The sequence below is a fragment of the Bos indicus genome, chromosome 15 (assembly GCF_029378745.1).
Source record: "Bos indicus isolate NIAB-ARS_2022 breed Sahiwal x Tharparkar chromosome 15, NIAB-ARS_B.indTharparkar_mat_pri_1.0, whole genome shotgun sequence".
NCBI lineage: Eukaryota > Metazoa > Chordata > Mammalia > Artiodactyla > Bovidae > Bos > Bos indicus.
Window position 1 is genome coordinate 47,858,337 of NC_091774.1, and position 16,568 is coordinate 47,874,904.

At 39.2% G+C, this 16,568-nt stretch overlaps 1 protein-coding gene across 1 annotated transcript; it reads right to left on the reverse strand.

The window, feature by feature from the left end:
• Nucleotides 1–24: 24 nt before the first annotated feature.
• On the reverse strand, nucleotides 25–963 carry LOC109569381 (olfactory receptor 52E4-like). The gene has a single exon (XM_019974729.1). The coding sequence runs from the start codon at nucleotides 961–963 to the stop codon at nucleotides 25–27; it is 939 nt and encodes a 312-aa protein (XP_019830288.1).
• Between the last annotated feature and the right edge of the window lie 15,605 nt (nucleotides 964–16,568).

Genomic DNA, 16,568 nt, shown 5'->3' on the forward strand with positions numbered 1-16,568 from the left:
CAAATATCTCTGAGACATCTTGCATCAGCCTTTTCTCAAAAAGATGCTTGAAACCCTCTCCTGAATCTGCTTAGTCCTCACTCCATAAATAACAGGATTAAGGGCAGGTGGAACAACAACATATAGATTAGCCAGGAGAATATGAATGTATATGGGGACATTCCTGCCAAACCGGTGGGTCATGAAGGAGAAAAATGCTGGAGTGAAGAAGACTAGAATAACACAGATATGGGAGCCACAGGTATTAAGGGCTTTTCGTCTGGCCTCCCGAGAAGGAAGGCTGAAGACAGCTTGGAGTATTCTCATGTAGGAGATGACAATCAGAACCACATCAACAAGTACCATGGATATGAGAATCAATCCAAATATCATGTTCACCTTTATGTTGGCACAGGCAAGTCGAGCAATTCCCATGTGTTCACAGTAAGTGTGGGGGATTATATGGTGTCCACAGAAGGGAAGCCTCAAGATGAGAAACACCAGAGGGATAACCAAAATGAAATTAACACCAAACACCACGATGAGGATGAAACCAATAGTTCTGTTAGTGAGAATCAGACTATACCGCAAAGGATTGCAGATGGCAACATAGCGGTCAAAGGCCATGGCAACCAGCACGACAGTCTCCATAGCAGTGAATATATGAATGAAGAACATCTGGGTGACACAACCCCCAAAGCTGATTTCCTTTAAATTAAACCAGAATATGCCCAACATCTTAGGGATGGTGGATGTAGACAGACCCAGGTCAATGCAGGCTAACATAGCCAAGAAGTAAAACATGGGCTGATGAAGACTTTGGGTATTCTTGATCACAAACAGGATAATGTTGTTCCCCACAAGGGCAATCAAATATACAGAACAAAAAGGAAATCCAATCCAAACGTGCATCTCTTCAAGGCCTGGTACTCCCAGCAGGAGGAAAGAGGAGGGGTGGAAGTCAGTGGCATTTGAGGGGAACATCTTCTCCCTGTTCTCTTGGAATCCCAGAGAAGACAAACAAATGATCAAATAATTTAAAAAGTCAAACCATCTCAAAGAAAAGAATATAGTAAATTGTGAGCACTGATCCGTAGGAAATTGTGAAGGAGATTATATGCTAGCTTTTGAAGTATGGATTCATTTACGTCTTCAAAAACAATAATTTTGCTAAGTGTAGAAAGCAAAGTCTTTGATTTCATAATATTACTAGTTCAGAAATGAGACAGTAGTCAAAAAACAACAGATATGTACATGTATACATGTGTATACATATACGTATATATATAATGCACATATATATTTATATATACACATGTACAGCAGGTAGATGGTAGAAAAATAAGTGCTTTGAAATAAAGCAAAACATGACAAGTTAGATGAAGCTGGTGTCATTTTAAATTTATCACGAAGAAAATCCTCTAGCAAAGTGACATATAAGAGGTTACATGAATGCAGTATGAGATGATTCAGCTTAATGTTAGTAATGAACATCAAAGACCTTTGACATGGGATGATACTTGAATTTTAATTCTAGAAAGAAAAATTTTTAGGGCTGCAGAGTGTAAGCTGAAAGCAGTGATAATTGTTCTCTCATAAGGCTATGAAATAATGGCTTTAGGAAACTCAGTAACACTCCCTGGGGGATGAAGAAGCAGGTTTGTGAGGAGTAGTAAAGAAGAAATTGAATCCTCCCTCCTTGTTTTATTTTCTTCTTCTGTTATAAGTGGCTGGTGTGGCAAATTGGAGCTAGGGGTATCTCTGCATGGGAGGTTCTCTGAACACCTCAGCTAAGCGAGACTCACTCAAGATGGACAGACCAAGAAAGTCATTACCTTCAACGTTTTCTTTTTTTTTTAAATCAAACTTTCTATTGAAACATCTGTAGAAATTGACTAAAAATTCTGGACAGGAGGAAAAAGATTGTGCCTTATTTTAAAATATCCTTTTTGGTCTATGATTTTAAGAAAAACTGAGATTAACAAAAAACAAAGTGGAAGACTTTACCCTATCCTACCAAAAATATTCCGGCAACACCTACCTTATGCTTCTCTGTTCCTTACAGCTCCAGTCCTATTCAGGGGATCATTGTTTATCAATATTTGTCAGAACTCATGTCCCTCATGTCTGGCAATTCCTTACTCCTAGATCCCAGCCTTGAGCAGCACCACCTGCCTTAGCCATGTCCGTAATTCATATGCATGATCCTTTCAGGATCAGATTACAGCAATATCTCCCCATCTGACTTTATATAATTGTCATAACTATAGAGAAAATTTATACTTCTGCTGTAATTAGTCCCAACCCCAAACCCATCTCACACAGAACTATTAATCCCTAGGGTCTAGAAGGTCCCTCTTCTGGAAAAAAAAAAAAAAAAATCCTTCTGTGACTGTATTTTTGTACCATGAGGTCTATGGTTACCACCTTCATTATTAGTGTCCACTCTACCCAGTTCCACAGACTCTATCCCTAAATTTGGTCTAGCAGCATTAAACTCATAAAAGCTGTTGGCTTTGATTTACAAAAACAGAAGGAAGATGATATAATTAGCATGTATGATATAGCCTGGAATAATAATGAATATAAAAATGCTAATACTGTGGCTTGTAAACATGGTACTGAATTCTGTGAGCAGGAGTCCAGGCCTTCTGGAATACGCATGTCAAATCTTCTAGAATTGTGCTAATTCATGGAATTTCATGGAGATTGGAGCAGTAATAGGTTTTTTACTAGACAAACTCTGAACTCACAGAGATCCAGCATTCCCTCCTGTGACTGAAAATAGCAGCCTTAGTCTTCCATGTCGGTATTCAGATTTCAGACATGCCATCTCATGATGTCTAAGCTCCTTGTCCTTTTTTGTTGAGATGACCAACATGCATTACACTCCCAGAGTCTAGCTTACACCATGGATGAGTAGATTTACCTAACCAGGACAAAAGAGTGGTTGGCGTAAAGAGGCTAGAAATCCTCACGCATGTGAGTGGATACAGGTAAATAAATGCAAAATGGAAATTTAAGAAGTCAGTGAACATGGAAAAATAGTTTAGGAGGAAGGAATACTACTACTACTAAGTTGCTTCAGTCGTGTCTGACTCTGTGCGACCCCATAGATGGCAGCCCAACAGGCTCCCCCGTCCCTGGGATTCTCCAGGTGAGAACACTGGAGTGGGTTGCCATTTCCTTCTCCAATGTATGAAAGTGAAAAGTGAAAGTGAAGTCGCTCAATCGTCTCCGACTCTTAGCGACCCCATGGACTGCAGCCCACCAGGCTCCTCGGTCCATGGCATTTTCCAGGCAAGAGTACTGGAATTGGGTGCCATTGCCTTCTCCAAGGAGGAAGGAATAGCAGAGAACAAAATAATTTACTGTTGAAGATGGCGGAGGAATAGGTGGACATGGAGTATATCTCTCTCCATGATACATCAGGATTACACCTTTATACACAGAAGTGCATGCAGAACACCAGCTGAGAGCAGACAGAAGTACCTGACCAATGGAAAATAATATATAGAACTAAAGTAGGATGAAGGAACTAGGGGGAAAAACAGGAGTGTTAGTAGGACTGGACCTGCCCTCAGCAGGTGGGGGAACTGAAGCAGGGGTCTGATAACCACATTGGGGCAGTTCTCTGAGTCAGAAGAGAAACATTTAAGGCTGAGAGTGAAACAGCTTATCTGTGGCACCCTAAATATAATAAGAATCAGACAGTCCTTGCTGCAGCCACACTTCAGACAGGGATGCAGGTGCCCTAGAAGGCACAGTGGCTGGGAGCTGGATTTTAGGAATTGTGGAGCAATTCCAGGGTGAGGGCTGCTGTTGACTGCAGAGAGACAGATCGAGGGGATGTGAGGGAGACTGTGGTAGGAAATGCCTGTGGAGGAAAGCCAGGCAGCCATGGAAGCAAGGCAATACTGCTGAGTCACGTGTAGGGGGTGGAGTCATCACCACAGACTCTCTGTCCCCACACGCCAGCATTGGCAGCTGAACAATAGAGAAGCTGGCCCATCAAACCCCTGACACACTGACCTACAGAGTACAACCCCACCCATTGTGCCCCTTTAAGTACCTGACACACTGATCTACAGAGTAGGACTCCAGCCAGGGGGCCCCCTCTATGTGCCTGACCTACTGAACAACAGAGAAGGACCTCAGGCAAGGGAGTCCTCTAAATGTCTGAACAGGCAGAGCTATGGAGAAAGTCTGGACAAAGAGGCCTTCTGATCATCAGCTACAAGTGGCTCGAAAAAGGACTCTGAAAGGACCACAACTCCTGCGGGAGAGGCAGTCCATGTCCCCTGCACACTTGGCACCACCAGGGTCCCTGCAAGCCAAGCAGCTAGCCACCTTCACGCTCAGCCCTCACTGGGGCAGAGTTGCCACAGTCAAAAAAAGTCTTGCATCTATGCACGCAGGGTCACTTCTGTCATGTCCGGCTCTTTGTGACCCTGTGGGCTATGGCCTGCCAGGCTTCTCTGTCCAGGGGCTTCTCCAGGCAAGAATGCTGGAGTGTATTGTCCAATTCTAGTTGCTGTACCCTTCTAGACCACTGTATTTCCTGCTGTCCTAGACGTCAACTCCCCTGAGTACCTGGTGCTACCAGAACCCCTGCCACCTAAGCAACTTCACCACCTCCATACTTGGCCTTCACCTGGGCAAACCCAAGTCCTCCAGGGCAGCCTCAGGAGCAAACTCAGTGGACAACCCACATGCAGAGGTGGAAATAAAACCACAGTTGAAAGCCAGGGCAGTGTGGCTAAGTAAGAAGACTCAAAACCTTCCAACCAGCTGTACAAGCTGCAGATTAAATCCACACAATCAACGAGGCAGACTCTGTGTCTATGGAATATATAAAAAGAACACTGAGAGTGCCCACAAAAGAAAACACACTAGTTCTGACAGCTGTAGACATTGGAGGCAAGAATACACAGGAGTAGGACCAGATTAGAATCTGAGCTGCCCCCACAGCAGGTCCCGAGACAAGCACAGTGTTGGAGGGCATCCTGGGGAGGTGAGGTGGACTGTGACTCCCAGTGAGGGAAAGGACTCTGACAGCAGTAACTCAAGAAAAATTTTTATTATTCTTATGTTTTGACTTGTTCTGTAGATTCTTTGGGATTTTTTTTTTCTTTCTTTTTTTCCCTCTCCCCACCCCTTTTTAGTTGTTGATTTTATGGCACTATGAAATCTAATTAAGCTTTTGAGCTTTTTTTCCCCTCAGTCACATTTTTTATTGTTGTTATAAACCTCTGCCTCTACACTGGGCTTTTGCAGTTCTGTGGAGTTTTCCTCTTTTTTTTTTTTTTCTTACTTTTTTCTCTCTCTTTTTTTAATTTTAATTTTTAAACCTATTATTATTTTTATACATTTATTTCTTTATTTGTTTTTCCTACTGTTCTTTTCCCCTTGCAGTTAATCTTTAATGTGTATAAATCTTCTTTATCTACCTCTATTTAACTTTGCATATCTAATCTTTCTTTTCTTTGTTTCCTTTCCTCTCAACATATTTGTTAGTTTTGTTTTCATTGCTTTATTTCCCACTTGGCACCTTGCTTTAGTTTTGTTTTTCAATTTGTGCTTTAATTAGTTTTGTTCTTAACTGGTAGATGTAAATGTTGGTTTCCTTTGTTTGCTGGGTCAGTCTATTGTACTTTATTTTTGTTGGACTGTTTTGATTTTGTTTATGGGTGTATATGCATATGTGTATATTCCATTATACTAATTATTACTTGCCTGATTTTGTAACTGCCATTTGTCTGGGGTTCATCTTTGGTTTCTCATTTTTAGCTATTTGTTTTAATCTCACTTAACACCATAACAAAACACTTGTGGAATATTCATTCCTGACAAGACCCTAGACTACCAAAGAACTAACCCTGGGGGGTATCAAATAGTGAGAACTCACACAAAGGAAACCACTTTAATACTAGACCCTGCATGACCCAACCACCAGTGCCTGTGCAGGATGCCTCATCTAAACAACTAACAAAGCAAAACTACAAACCCAATCATCAGCAGACAGGATTACCACCTCACTCAGCCTTTCCAATCAGAGGAAAAACAAACAAAAACAAAAACTCAGCACAAATCTCACCCAATAATAAGCTCACACAATCCGCTGGACTATTCTTAGGAGGGCAGAAACCAAAAGGAAGAAAGAATTCAACCTTGAAGCCTGGGAAAAGGAGACCTCAAGCACAATAAATTAAAAAAAAAAAAAATAATGAAAAGGCAGAGAAATACTACACAAATGAAGAAACAAACAAGAAACACAGAAGAGGAAATAGGTAAACTACCTGAAAAAGAATTCAGAATCATGATAGTAAAGCTGATCAAAACCTTGAAAACAAAAGGGAGAAAATGCAAAAATCGAATAACAAAAACCAAGAATTAAAGAACAAACCTACAGAGACAACAATTACTGAGATTAAAAATACTCTAGAAGGAATCAATAGCAGAATACCCGAAGCAGAAGAACAAATCAGTGAGCTGGAAGATAAAATGGTGGAGATAACTTCTGAAGAGCAGAATAAAGTAAGAAGAATGAAAAGAACTGAGGATAGTCTCAGAGACCTCTGGGACACTATCAAACAATACATAAGAAAAACACTAACAGACATTAAAGGAGAAATTGATAGTAACATAGTAAGAGTAGGAGACTTTAACATCCCACTCACACCAATGTACAGATCATCAAAACAGAAAGTTAATGAGGAAATACAAGTCTTAAATGATACATTAGATGAGATGCCTCTCATTGATATCTTCAGGACATTCCATCTAAATGCAGAAGAATACACCTTCTTCTCAAGTGCACATGGAACATTCTCCAGGATGGACTACTGCTTAGGTCACAAATCAAGCATCAGTAAATTTAAGAAAATTGAAATTGTATCAAGCATCTTCTCTGACCACAATGTTATGAGATTAGGTTTCAATTATAAGAAAAAAACTGTAAGAAACACAAACACATGGAGATTAACAATACATTTTTAAATAACCAACAAGTTACTGAAGAAATCAAAAGGGAAATAAAAAAAATTCTAAAAACAAATGACAATGAAAACACAACAACTCAAAACCTATGGAATGCAGCAAAAGCAGTTATAAGAGCAAAGTTTATAGCAATACAATCATACCTCAAGAAACAAGAAAAACATTGAATAGACAACCTAACTTTACACTTAAAACAACTGAAAAAAGAAGAAGAAGAAGAACAACAACAAAAAACAAAGTTAGTAGAAGGCAAGAAATTATAAAGATCTGAGCAGATATAAATGAAAAGGAGTGAAAGAAACAATAGTAAAGATTAATAACATTAAAAGCTGGTTCTTTCAGAAAATAAACCAAATGGACAAACCTTAGCCAAATTCATCAAGAAAAAAAGAGAGAAGAATCACATCAACAAAATTAGAGTTGAAAAAGGAGAGGTTACAACAGACAATGCAGAAATACAACGGATTACAAGAGGCCATTATGAACAACTATATGGCAATAAAATGGATAACCAGGAAGAAATGGACAGATTCTTAGAAAAGTTCAATCTTCCAAGACTGAACCAGGAAGAAATAGAAATTATGAACAACATAACTAGAATCACTGAAATTGAAGCTGTGATTAAAAAAATCTCCCAAGAAACAAAAGCCAAGGACAAGACAGCTTCACAGGAGAATTCTATGAAACATTTAGAGAAGAGTTAATGCTTATCCATCTAAAACTCTTTCAAAAAATTTCAGAGGAAGGAACACTTCCGAACTCATTCTATGAGGCCAACATCACCCTGAAACCAAAAGCAGACAAAGGCAAAACAGAAAAAAGGAAACTGATCAGTTTTCACTGATCAACATAGATGCAAAAATCCTCAACAGAATTTTAGCAAACAGAATTCAGCGATTCATCAAAAAGCTCATACACCACGATCAAGCTGGGTTTATTCCACGGATGCAAGGATTCTGCAATATATGCAAATCAATCAATGAGATACACAATATTAACAAATTGAAAGATAAAAAACATATTATAATCTCAATAGATACAGAAAAAGCCTTTGACAAAATTCAGCACCCATTTATGATTAAAACTCTTTAAAAAATGGGCATAGAAGGAACCTACTTCAACATAGTAAAGACCATATATGATAAATCTCCAGTTCAGTTCAGTGACTCAGTCATGTCTGACTCTTTGCAACCCCATGGACTGCTGCATGCCAGGCTTCCCTGTCCATCACCAACTCCTGGAGCTTACTCAAACTCATGTCCATTGAATCAGTGATGCCATCCAACCATCTCATTTTTGGTCATCCCCTTCTCCCACCTTCAGTCTTTTCCAGCATCAGGGTCTTTTTAAATGAGTCAGTTCTTCACATAAGTCTACAGCAAACATTGTTCTCAGTGATAAAAAACTGAATGCATTCCCCCTAAGATCAGGAATAAGACAAGGATTTCTGCTTTCACCACGATTATTCAGCATAGTTCTGTAAGTCCTAGCTACAGCAATCAGAGAAGAAAAATAAATTTAAAAAATCCAGATTGGAAAAAAGTAAAGCTCTCACTGTTTGCAGTGGACATGATACTGTACATAGAAAACCCTAAAAATAGTATCAAAATTACTAGAGCTAATCAGTGAATTTAGCAAAATTTCAGGCTACAAAATCAATACACAGGAATCACTTGCATTTCTATATACTAACAATGAAAAATCAGAAAGAGAAATTAAGGAATCAATCCCTTTCACCATTGCAACAAAAATAATTAAATATCTAGGAATAAACTTACCTAAGGAGACAAAAGAACTTCACACAGAAAATTATGACAGTAGTGAAAGAAATCAAAGATGACAGAAATAGATGGAGAGATATTCCATGTTCCTGGGTAGGAAGAATCAATACTGTGAAATGACTTTACTACCAAATGCTATCTACAGATTCAATGACATCCCTATCGAATAACAAATGGCATTTTTCACAGAACTAGAACAAAAAATTTCACAATTCATTCTGAAACACAAAAGACCCCGAATAGCCAAAGCAGTCTTGAGAAAGAAGAATGGAGCTGGAGGAATCAACCTTCCTGACTTCAGATTATGTTACAAAGCTACAGTCATCAAGATAGCATGGTACTGGCACAAAACCAAAAATATAGACCAATGGAACAAGATAGAAAGCCCAGAAATAAACCCATGCAGCTATGGGTACCTTATTTTTGACAAAGGAGGCAAGAATATACAATGGGGCACAGAAAGCCTCTTCAATAAATGGTTGTGGGAAAACAGGACAGCTACATATAAAAGACGAAATTAGAACACTTCCTAAAACCATACACAAAGATAAACTAAAAATGGATTAAAGACCTAAATGTAAGACTAGAAATTATAAAACTCTTAGAATAAAACATAGGCAGAACACTCGATGACATAAATCAAAGCAAGATCCTCTATGATTAACCTGCAATAGTAACAGAATTAAAAACAAAAATAAACAAATGGGACCTCAATAAACTGAAAAGCTTTTTCACAGCAAAGGAAATTATAAGCAAGGTGAAAAGGCAACTCTCAGAATGGGAGAAAATAATAGCAAATTAAACAACTGACAAAGGATTAATTTCCAAAATACACAAGCAGCTCATACAACTCAATACCAGAAAAACAAACTACCCAATCAAAAAGTGGGGAAAAGACCTAAACAGACATTTCTCCAAAGAAGACATACAGATAGCTAACATACACATGAAAAGATGCTCAACATCAGTCGTGAGAAATGCAAATCAAAACTACAACGAGATACCATCTCACACTTGTCAGAATGGCCATCATCCAAAAGTCTACAAACAGTAAATGCTGGAGAGGGTGTGGAGAAAAGGGAACACTCTTGCACTGTTGGTGGGAATGTAAATTGATACAGCCACTATGGAAGATGGTATGGAGATTCCTTAAAAAACTAGGCATAAAACCACCATGTGACCCAGCAGTCCCACTCTTAGGCATATACCCTGAGGAAACCAAAATGGAAAAAATACATATGTTTCCTATTGTTCATTGCAGCACTATTTACAGTAGCTAGAACATGGAAGCAATCTAGATTTCCATCAACAGATGAATGGATAAAGAAGTAGTGGTACATATACTCAACGGAATATTCAGTTTAGTTCAGTTCAGTCACTCAGTCGTGTCCGACTCTTTGCGACTCCGGGAATCGCAGCACGCCAGGCCTCCCTGTCCATCACCAACTCCTGGAGTTCACTCAGACTCACGTCCATCGAGTCAGTGATGCCATCCAGCCATCTCATCCTCTGTCGTCCCCTTCTCCTCCTGCCCTCAATCCTTCCCAGCATCAGAGTCTTTTCCAATGAGTCAACTCTTCGCATGAGGTGGCCAAAGTACTGGAGTTTCAGCTTTAGCATCATTCCTTCCAAAGAAAGCCCAGGGCTGATCTCCTTCAGAATGGACTGGTTGGATCTCCTTGCAGTCCAAGGGACTCTCAAGAGTCTTCTCCAACACCACAGTTCCAAAGCATCAATTCTTCGGAGCCTGGCCTTCTTCACAGTCCAACTCTCACATCCATACATGACCACAGGAAAAACCATAGCCTTGACTAGACAGACCTTAGTTGGCAAAGTAGTGTCTCTGATTTCGAATATGCTATCTAGGTTGGTCATAACTTTCCTTCCAAGGAGTAAGCGTCTTTTAATTTCATGGCTGCAATCACCATCTGCAGTGATTTTGGAGCCCAGAAAAATAAAGTCTGACACCGTTTCCACTGGTTCCCCATCTATTTCCCATGAAGTGATGGGACCAGATGCCATGATCTTCGTTTTCTGAATGTTGAGCTTTAAGCCAACTTTTTCACTCTCCACTTTCACTTTCATCAAGAGGCTTTTTAGTTTCTCTTCACTTTCTGCCGTAAGGGTGGTGTCATCTGCATATCTGAGGTTCTTGATATTTCTCCCGGCAATCTTGATTCCAGCTTGTGCTTCTTCCAGTCCAGCGTTTCTCATGATGTACTCTGCAATGGAATATTACTCAGCCATAATAAGAACACATTTGAGTCAGTTCTGATGAGGTGGATGAACTTAGAACCTATTATACAGAGTGAAGTAAGTCAGAAAGAGAAAGATAAATATCATATTCTAATGCATATATACCGAATCTAGAAAAATGGGACTGAAGAATTTACAGGGCAGAAGTGGAGAAATAGACATAGAAAACAGACTTATGGACATGGAGAGAGGGGAGACGAGGGTGAGATGTATGGAAAGAGTAAGATGGAAACTTACCTTACCATATGTAAAATAGATAGCCAATGGAAATTTGCTGTATGGCCCAGGAAACTCAAACAGGACCTTTGTATCAACCTAGAGAGGTGGGATGGGGAGGAAGATGGGAAGGAGGTTCAAAGGGAGGGGATACATGTGTACCTATGGCTGATTCATGTTGAGGTTTGACAGAAAACAACACATTTCTGTAAAGCAATTATCCTTCATTTAAAAAATAAATTAATTAAAAATAATTTACTGTCTTATGTGATGGGGAGAACTGTGAGCATGATCCACTGTCTCAACATTCAGTATTGAACTGATGACTCATCTATCAACAGATTACATAGTATTCAGTAGGAGACCAACTGTACCTCTGAGTGTCCAACATTCAGGAACCCTGAAAGATGACCACTTATTTATCAGTCTAATCAGTTAGACCAAGGAGGGCTCTGCTTGTCATGCCTAATTCCATCAGAAACCTAGGCCATTTAAATCCATAAATCTGAGAGTCTGGTCATTAACATTGTTGAAGATGACACTGCTGCTGCTGCTGCTGCTGCTAAGTCCCTTCAGTCGTGTCCGACTCTGTGCAACCTCATAGACGGCAGCTAACCGGGCTCCTCTGTCCCAGGGATTCTCCAGGCAAGAACACTGGAGTGGGTTGCCATTTCCTCCTCCAACGCATGAAAGTGAGAAGTGAAAGTGAAGTCGCTCAGTCGTGTCTGACTCCTAGTGACCCCATGGACTGCAGCCTACCAGGCTCCTCTGCCCATGGGATTTTCCAGGCAAGAGTACTGGAGTGGAGTGCCATTGCCTTCTCCTGAAGATGACACTGGTGAATACTAAATAATATACTCATGAAAACTGCCAAGGAATTATTTACAAGGAACATCTTTATGCGGGCTATCTATATCATTAGGCAAGTGGTTCATTTAATTCTTCAGGGGAAGTAGGCACTAAGCACATGCAACTCGTCATTGTGTCGATTTTTGCGGTTTCTGCCAGAACTGTGGAAGATATAAGCCATTAAATAATTAGCAAAGAGTTTGCATAGCCTAATGATAATGAATTATCTTTCCACATGCTTCAATTGGTATTCAGTGAAGACTGGTTCCAAATAGGAAAAGGAGTACGTCAAGGCTGTACATTGTCACCCTGCTTATTTAACTTATAGGCAGAGTACATCATAAGAAATGCTGGGCTGGAAGAAGCACAAGCTGGAATCAAGACTGCCGGGAGAAATATCAAGAACCTCAGATATGCAAATGACACCACCCTTATGGCAGAAAGTGAAGAGGAACTAAAAAGCCTCTTGATGAAAGTGAAAGTGGAGAGTGAAAAAGTTGGCTTAAAGCTCAACATTCAGAAAACGAAGATCATGGCATCTGGTCCCATCATGGGAAATAGATGGGGAACCAGTGGAAACGGTGTCAGACTTTATTTTTCTGGGCTCCAAAATCACTGCAGATGGTGACTGCATCCATGAAATTAAAAGACGCTTACTCCTTGGAAGGAAAGTTATGACCAACCTAGATAGCATATTCAAAAGCAGAGACATTCCTTTGCCAACTAAGGTCTGTCTAGTCAAGGCTATGGTTTTTCCTGTGGTCATGTATGGATGTGAGAGTTGGACTGTGAAGAAGGCTGAGCACCAAATAATTGATGCTTTGGAACTGTGGTGTTGGAGAAGATTCTTGAGAGTCCCTTGGACTGCAAGGAGATCCAACCAGTCCATTCTGAAGGAGATCAGCCCTGGGCTTTCTTTGGAAGGAATGATGCTAAAGCTGAAACTCCAGTACTTTGGCCACCTCATGCGAAGAGTTGACTCATTGGAAAAGACTCTGATGCTGGGAGGGATTGGGGGCAGGAGGAGAAGGGGACAACAGAGGAGGAGATGGATGGATGGCTCATTCCATAGTTCATCAGGCACGCTATCTATCAGATCTAGGCCCTTAAATCTATTTCTCACTTTTACTGTATAATCATAAGCGATTTTATTTAGGTTATACCTGAATGGTCTAGTGTTTTTCCCTACTTTCTTCAATTTAAGTCTGAATTTGGCAATAAGGAATTCATTATCTGAGCCACAGTCAGCTTCTGGTCTTGTTTTTGCTGACTGTATACAGCTTCTCCATTTTTGGCTGCAAAGAATATAATCAATCTGATTTCGGTGTTGACCATCTGGTGATGTCCATGTGTAGAGTCTTCTCTTGTGTTGTTGGAAGAGGGTGTTTGCTATGACCAGTGAATTTTCTTTGCAAATTTCTTTACCTTTAAGTAATCTGTTGTAACTTTCTGCATTTGCCTTTAAAATTGTTATTGTCATTTTGATTAAGTGAATAAGTGCTGTTTCACAATAGCCTATGATCCTTCTTGACCAAGTGTTTTAAAATCTCTTGAACAATAACCGGGTGTACGAGACAGCAAAAGAGACACTGATGTATAGAACAGTCTTATGGACTCTGTGGGAGAGGGAGAGGGTGGGAAGATTTGGGAGAATGGCAATGAAACATGTAAAATATCATGTAGGAAACGAGTTGCCAGTCCAGGTTCGATGCATGATGCTGGATGCTGGGGGCTGGTGCACTGGGACGGCCCAGAGGGATGGTATGGGGAGGGAGGAGGGAGGAGGGTTCGTGATGGGGAGCACATGTATACCTGTGGCGGATTCATTTTGATATTTGGCAAAACTAATACAATTATGTAAAGTTTAAAAAATAAAATAAAATTAGAGAAAAAAAAAAAAAAAGAAATTGAAAAAAAAAAAAAAATCTCTTGAAGACTGTTTTGTATACTTCTTACAAACTTTTCAAAGGTCTGATTTTAATTAATTTCTTTTGATATCTAATTAACTTTGGAATGCTTTGGAGGGGTTCTCAAACACGTAAAGAGATATTAAATTAATTAGGGTTACTTGGTACGTTAAGTTGCATGGAAACACTGTTAAATGAGTGGTGCTATACTTCATTGGGTTATATTATACAATTAAATGTCATAATCTAAATGTTCTAGAAATTATATGATATTAAATTTCTAAAATTTGTGTATGTCCTAGGATATTATCTTTCATAATTCTAGTTATTATTGTAAAGTATTATATGTCACAAAAATAACTGAATTTCTTTCTCACTTGCATTGTAATCAGATCCTTAACCATGACCTGTGAGTCTTTGTCATATATTGACAATTATTTTTGTCTCCAATGATTTTGAAAAATGCTTCATTTTCAAGAAGATTCATACAAAGGACTTTTAGACAATGACACATTTCTGATAAATTTCAGGTCATAACACTGAATTGGGTAAGATATTAAAGAATTCTAATGGAAACTGATGACTTTATAAAAAAACTGTGGACAAAAGATTAAGATCAAGGATTAATTACATAGTTGAACTAATGAAGAAGGTCATAAGTTTTATGTCTTTTGCCTAAAGTATTACTGAATTAATTTTTGCTTTCTGTATATTAGGAAATCTTTCCCCTTAAACTAATTACGACTTACAGAAATTTAGTAAATTGTACTTTTATAAGTAGAATTGAAATATTTACTTTTTCTATCTACCTAATTCAGCCAGAATTTGGAAACTCTTAGTGAGCATTTTTATTTTTAGTAATATAGGTACTTACATAAGTTCAGTAAGGGTCTCTCCTCATAACAGATATAACTGGAAACATTGGTTATATTACTATGGTGTTGAAAGGAATATTATATTTGTGAATACCCATAAAATCAGATATAATCAAACTGCTTTAAAAAACTAAATGTATGGACCTGTGAAAACTCTTGGAAAAACCACCTGGTATCTTGCTTACCGAGTTTCCCAGCAGCCTTACCAGTTTACCAGAGTAATCTACCTTTAGATGAAGATTTAATGCCCCATGATCTGAAACCCAGAGATTATGCACATTGGAAAAGATATCATATAAAAGACTTTTAGCAGCCACATTGAAAGGAATCGTGTCAGGACTCCTCTCCTGAATGGATTGCAATTCATAGACAACAAGAGAACATCTGAAGTAGACAGCTGACCCAAAATGCTGGACCAGGTCTGTATATGATTACCTTGATGATTGTTCACACTTTTGTTTATAAATAAATGTACTTCTCTCTTGGGATCAATCATATTCAAGTATCAAAAACCAGTTCAACTTTAGTTTAGTGGTCAATTTCTAGTACTCCTAGGTTACCTAGGTTGATCTGTCCTCATCATTGTTCTAGTTGGATAGCCCTTTAGGAAGTTTAACAGAAGGAAGTTATAGCTCTGTTCTGATCACTATTGATATTACTAGATAAGACCCTTTTGTGTTGTTGATCAATCACAGTTGCTCTGACCATGGCCATAAATGGGAGCTTTCTTTAAAGTTACACAGACTCCATTAGAGCAAAGAGTTAAATTATAGTCAAAGAATATAACTTCCCTGTTATTAGAAGGGCCACTTCCTCAATTATGGAATGAATTTACATGGCTAACAACAAGCTATGGTCATTTAAGTTTAAAGGTCCTCATGTTGGGAATAGTTAAATCATTTTAAGGATAATCAACCTAATAACACTAGGAAATTGAGCTGTGTGCCTTATGAACAATGGATATATCATTACCTTTCATATTCAGTAATTGTTTTGGAACTGATTGAGATGACCAGGAAAATACTGGGTAGCTTTTAATAGGACCCAGTGGATTTATGGAACAAACTATGGTCTTGGCTCACTCCAGGCTGGTAGGGAGATGCACAGTTGGTTTCCCTTGGACTCAGGTTTGTCAGATAGGGCTTCCCTGATGGCTCAGTTGGTACAGAATCTGCCTGCTATGCAGGAGACCCTGGTTTGATTCCCATCTCCACTAGAGAAAGGATAGGCTACCCATTCCAATATTCTTGGGCTTCCATTGTGGCTCAGCTGGTAAAGAACCTGCTTGCAATGCAGGAGACCTGGATTCAATCCTTGGATTGGGAAGATCCCCTGGAGAAGGGAAAGGCTACCTTCCAGTATTCTGGCCTGGGGAATTCCAAGGACAAGTCCATGAGGTCACAATGAGTCAGACATGACAGAGTGACTTTCACTCACTCACTCAGGTTTGCCTATGGGTAGTGTTGAAAGTGACCCTGACAATCTGCTTTTAATGTAGCACACTGGGGCCAATACGTTTTCTAGTGGTAAGGTCATTGGGCTGCAATGTTTGTTTCTTTACCTGGAATGAAGGTTGTCATTAATCACATAGAGGCTTTAAAAAAATTTACTCAGCAAGCTTTGAATGATAGTAATCAAGCCATTAACTTGGTAAATTTGAAGCCTCCATGATGACAAAAGTGGCCCTACAGAATACCATGTCCTTC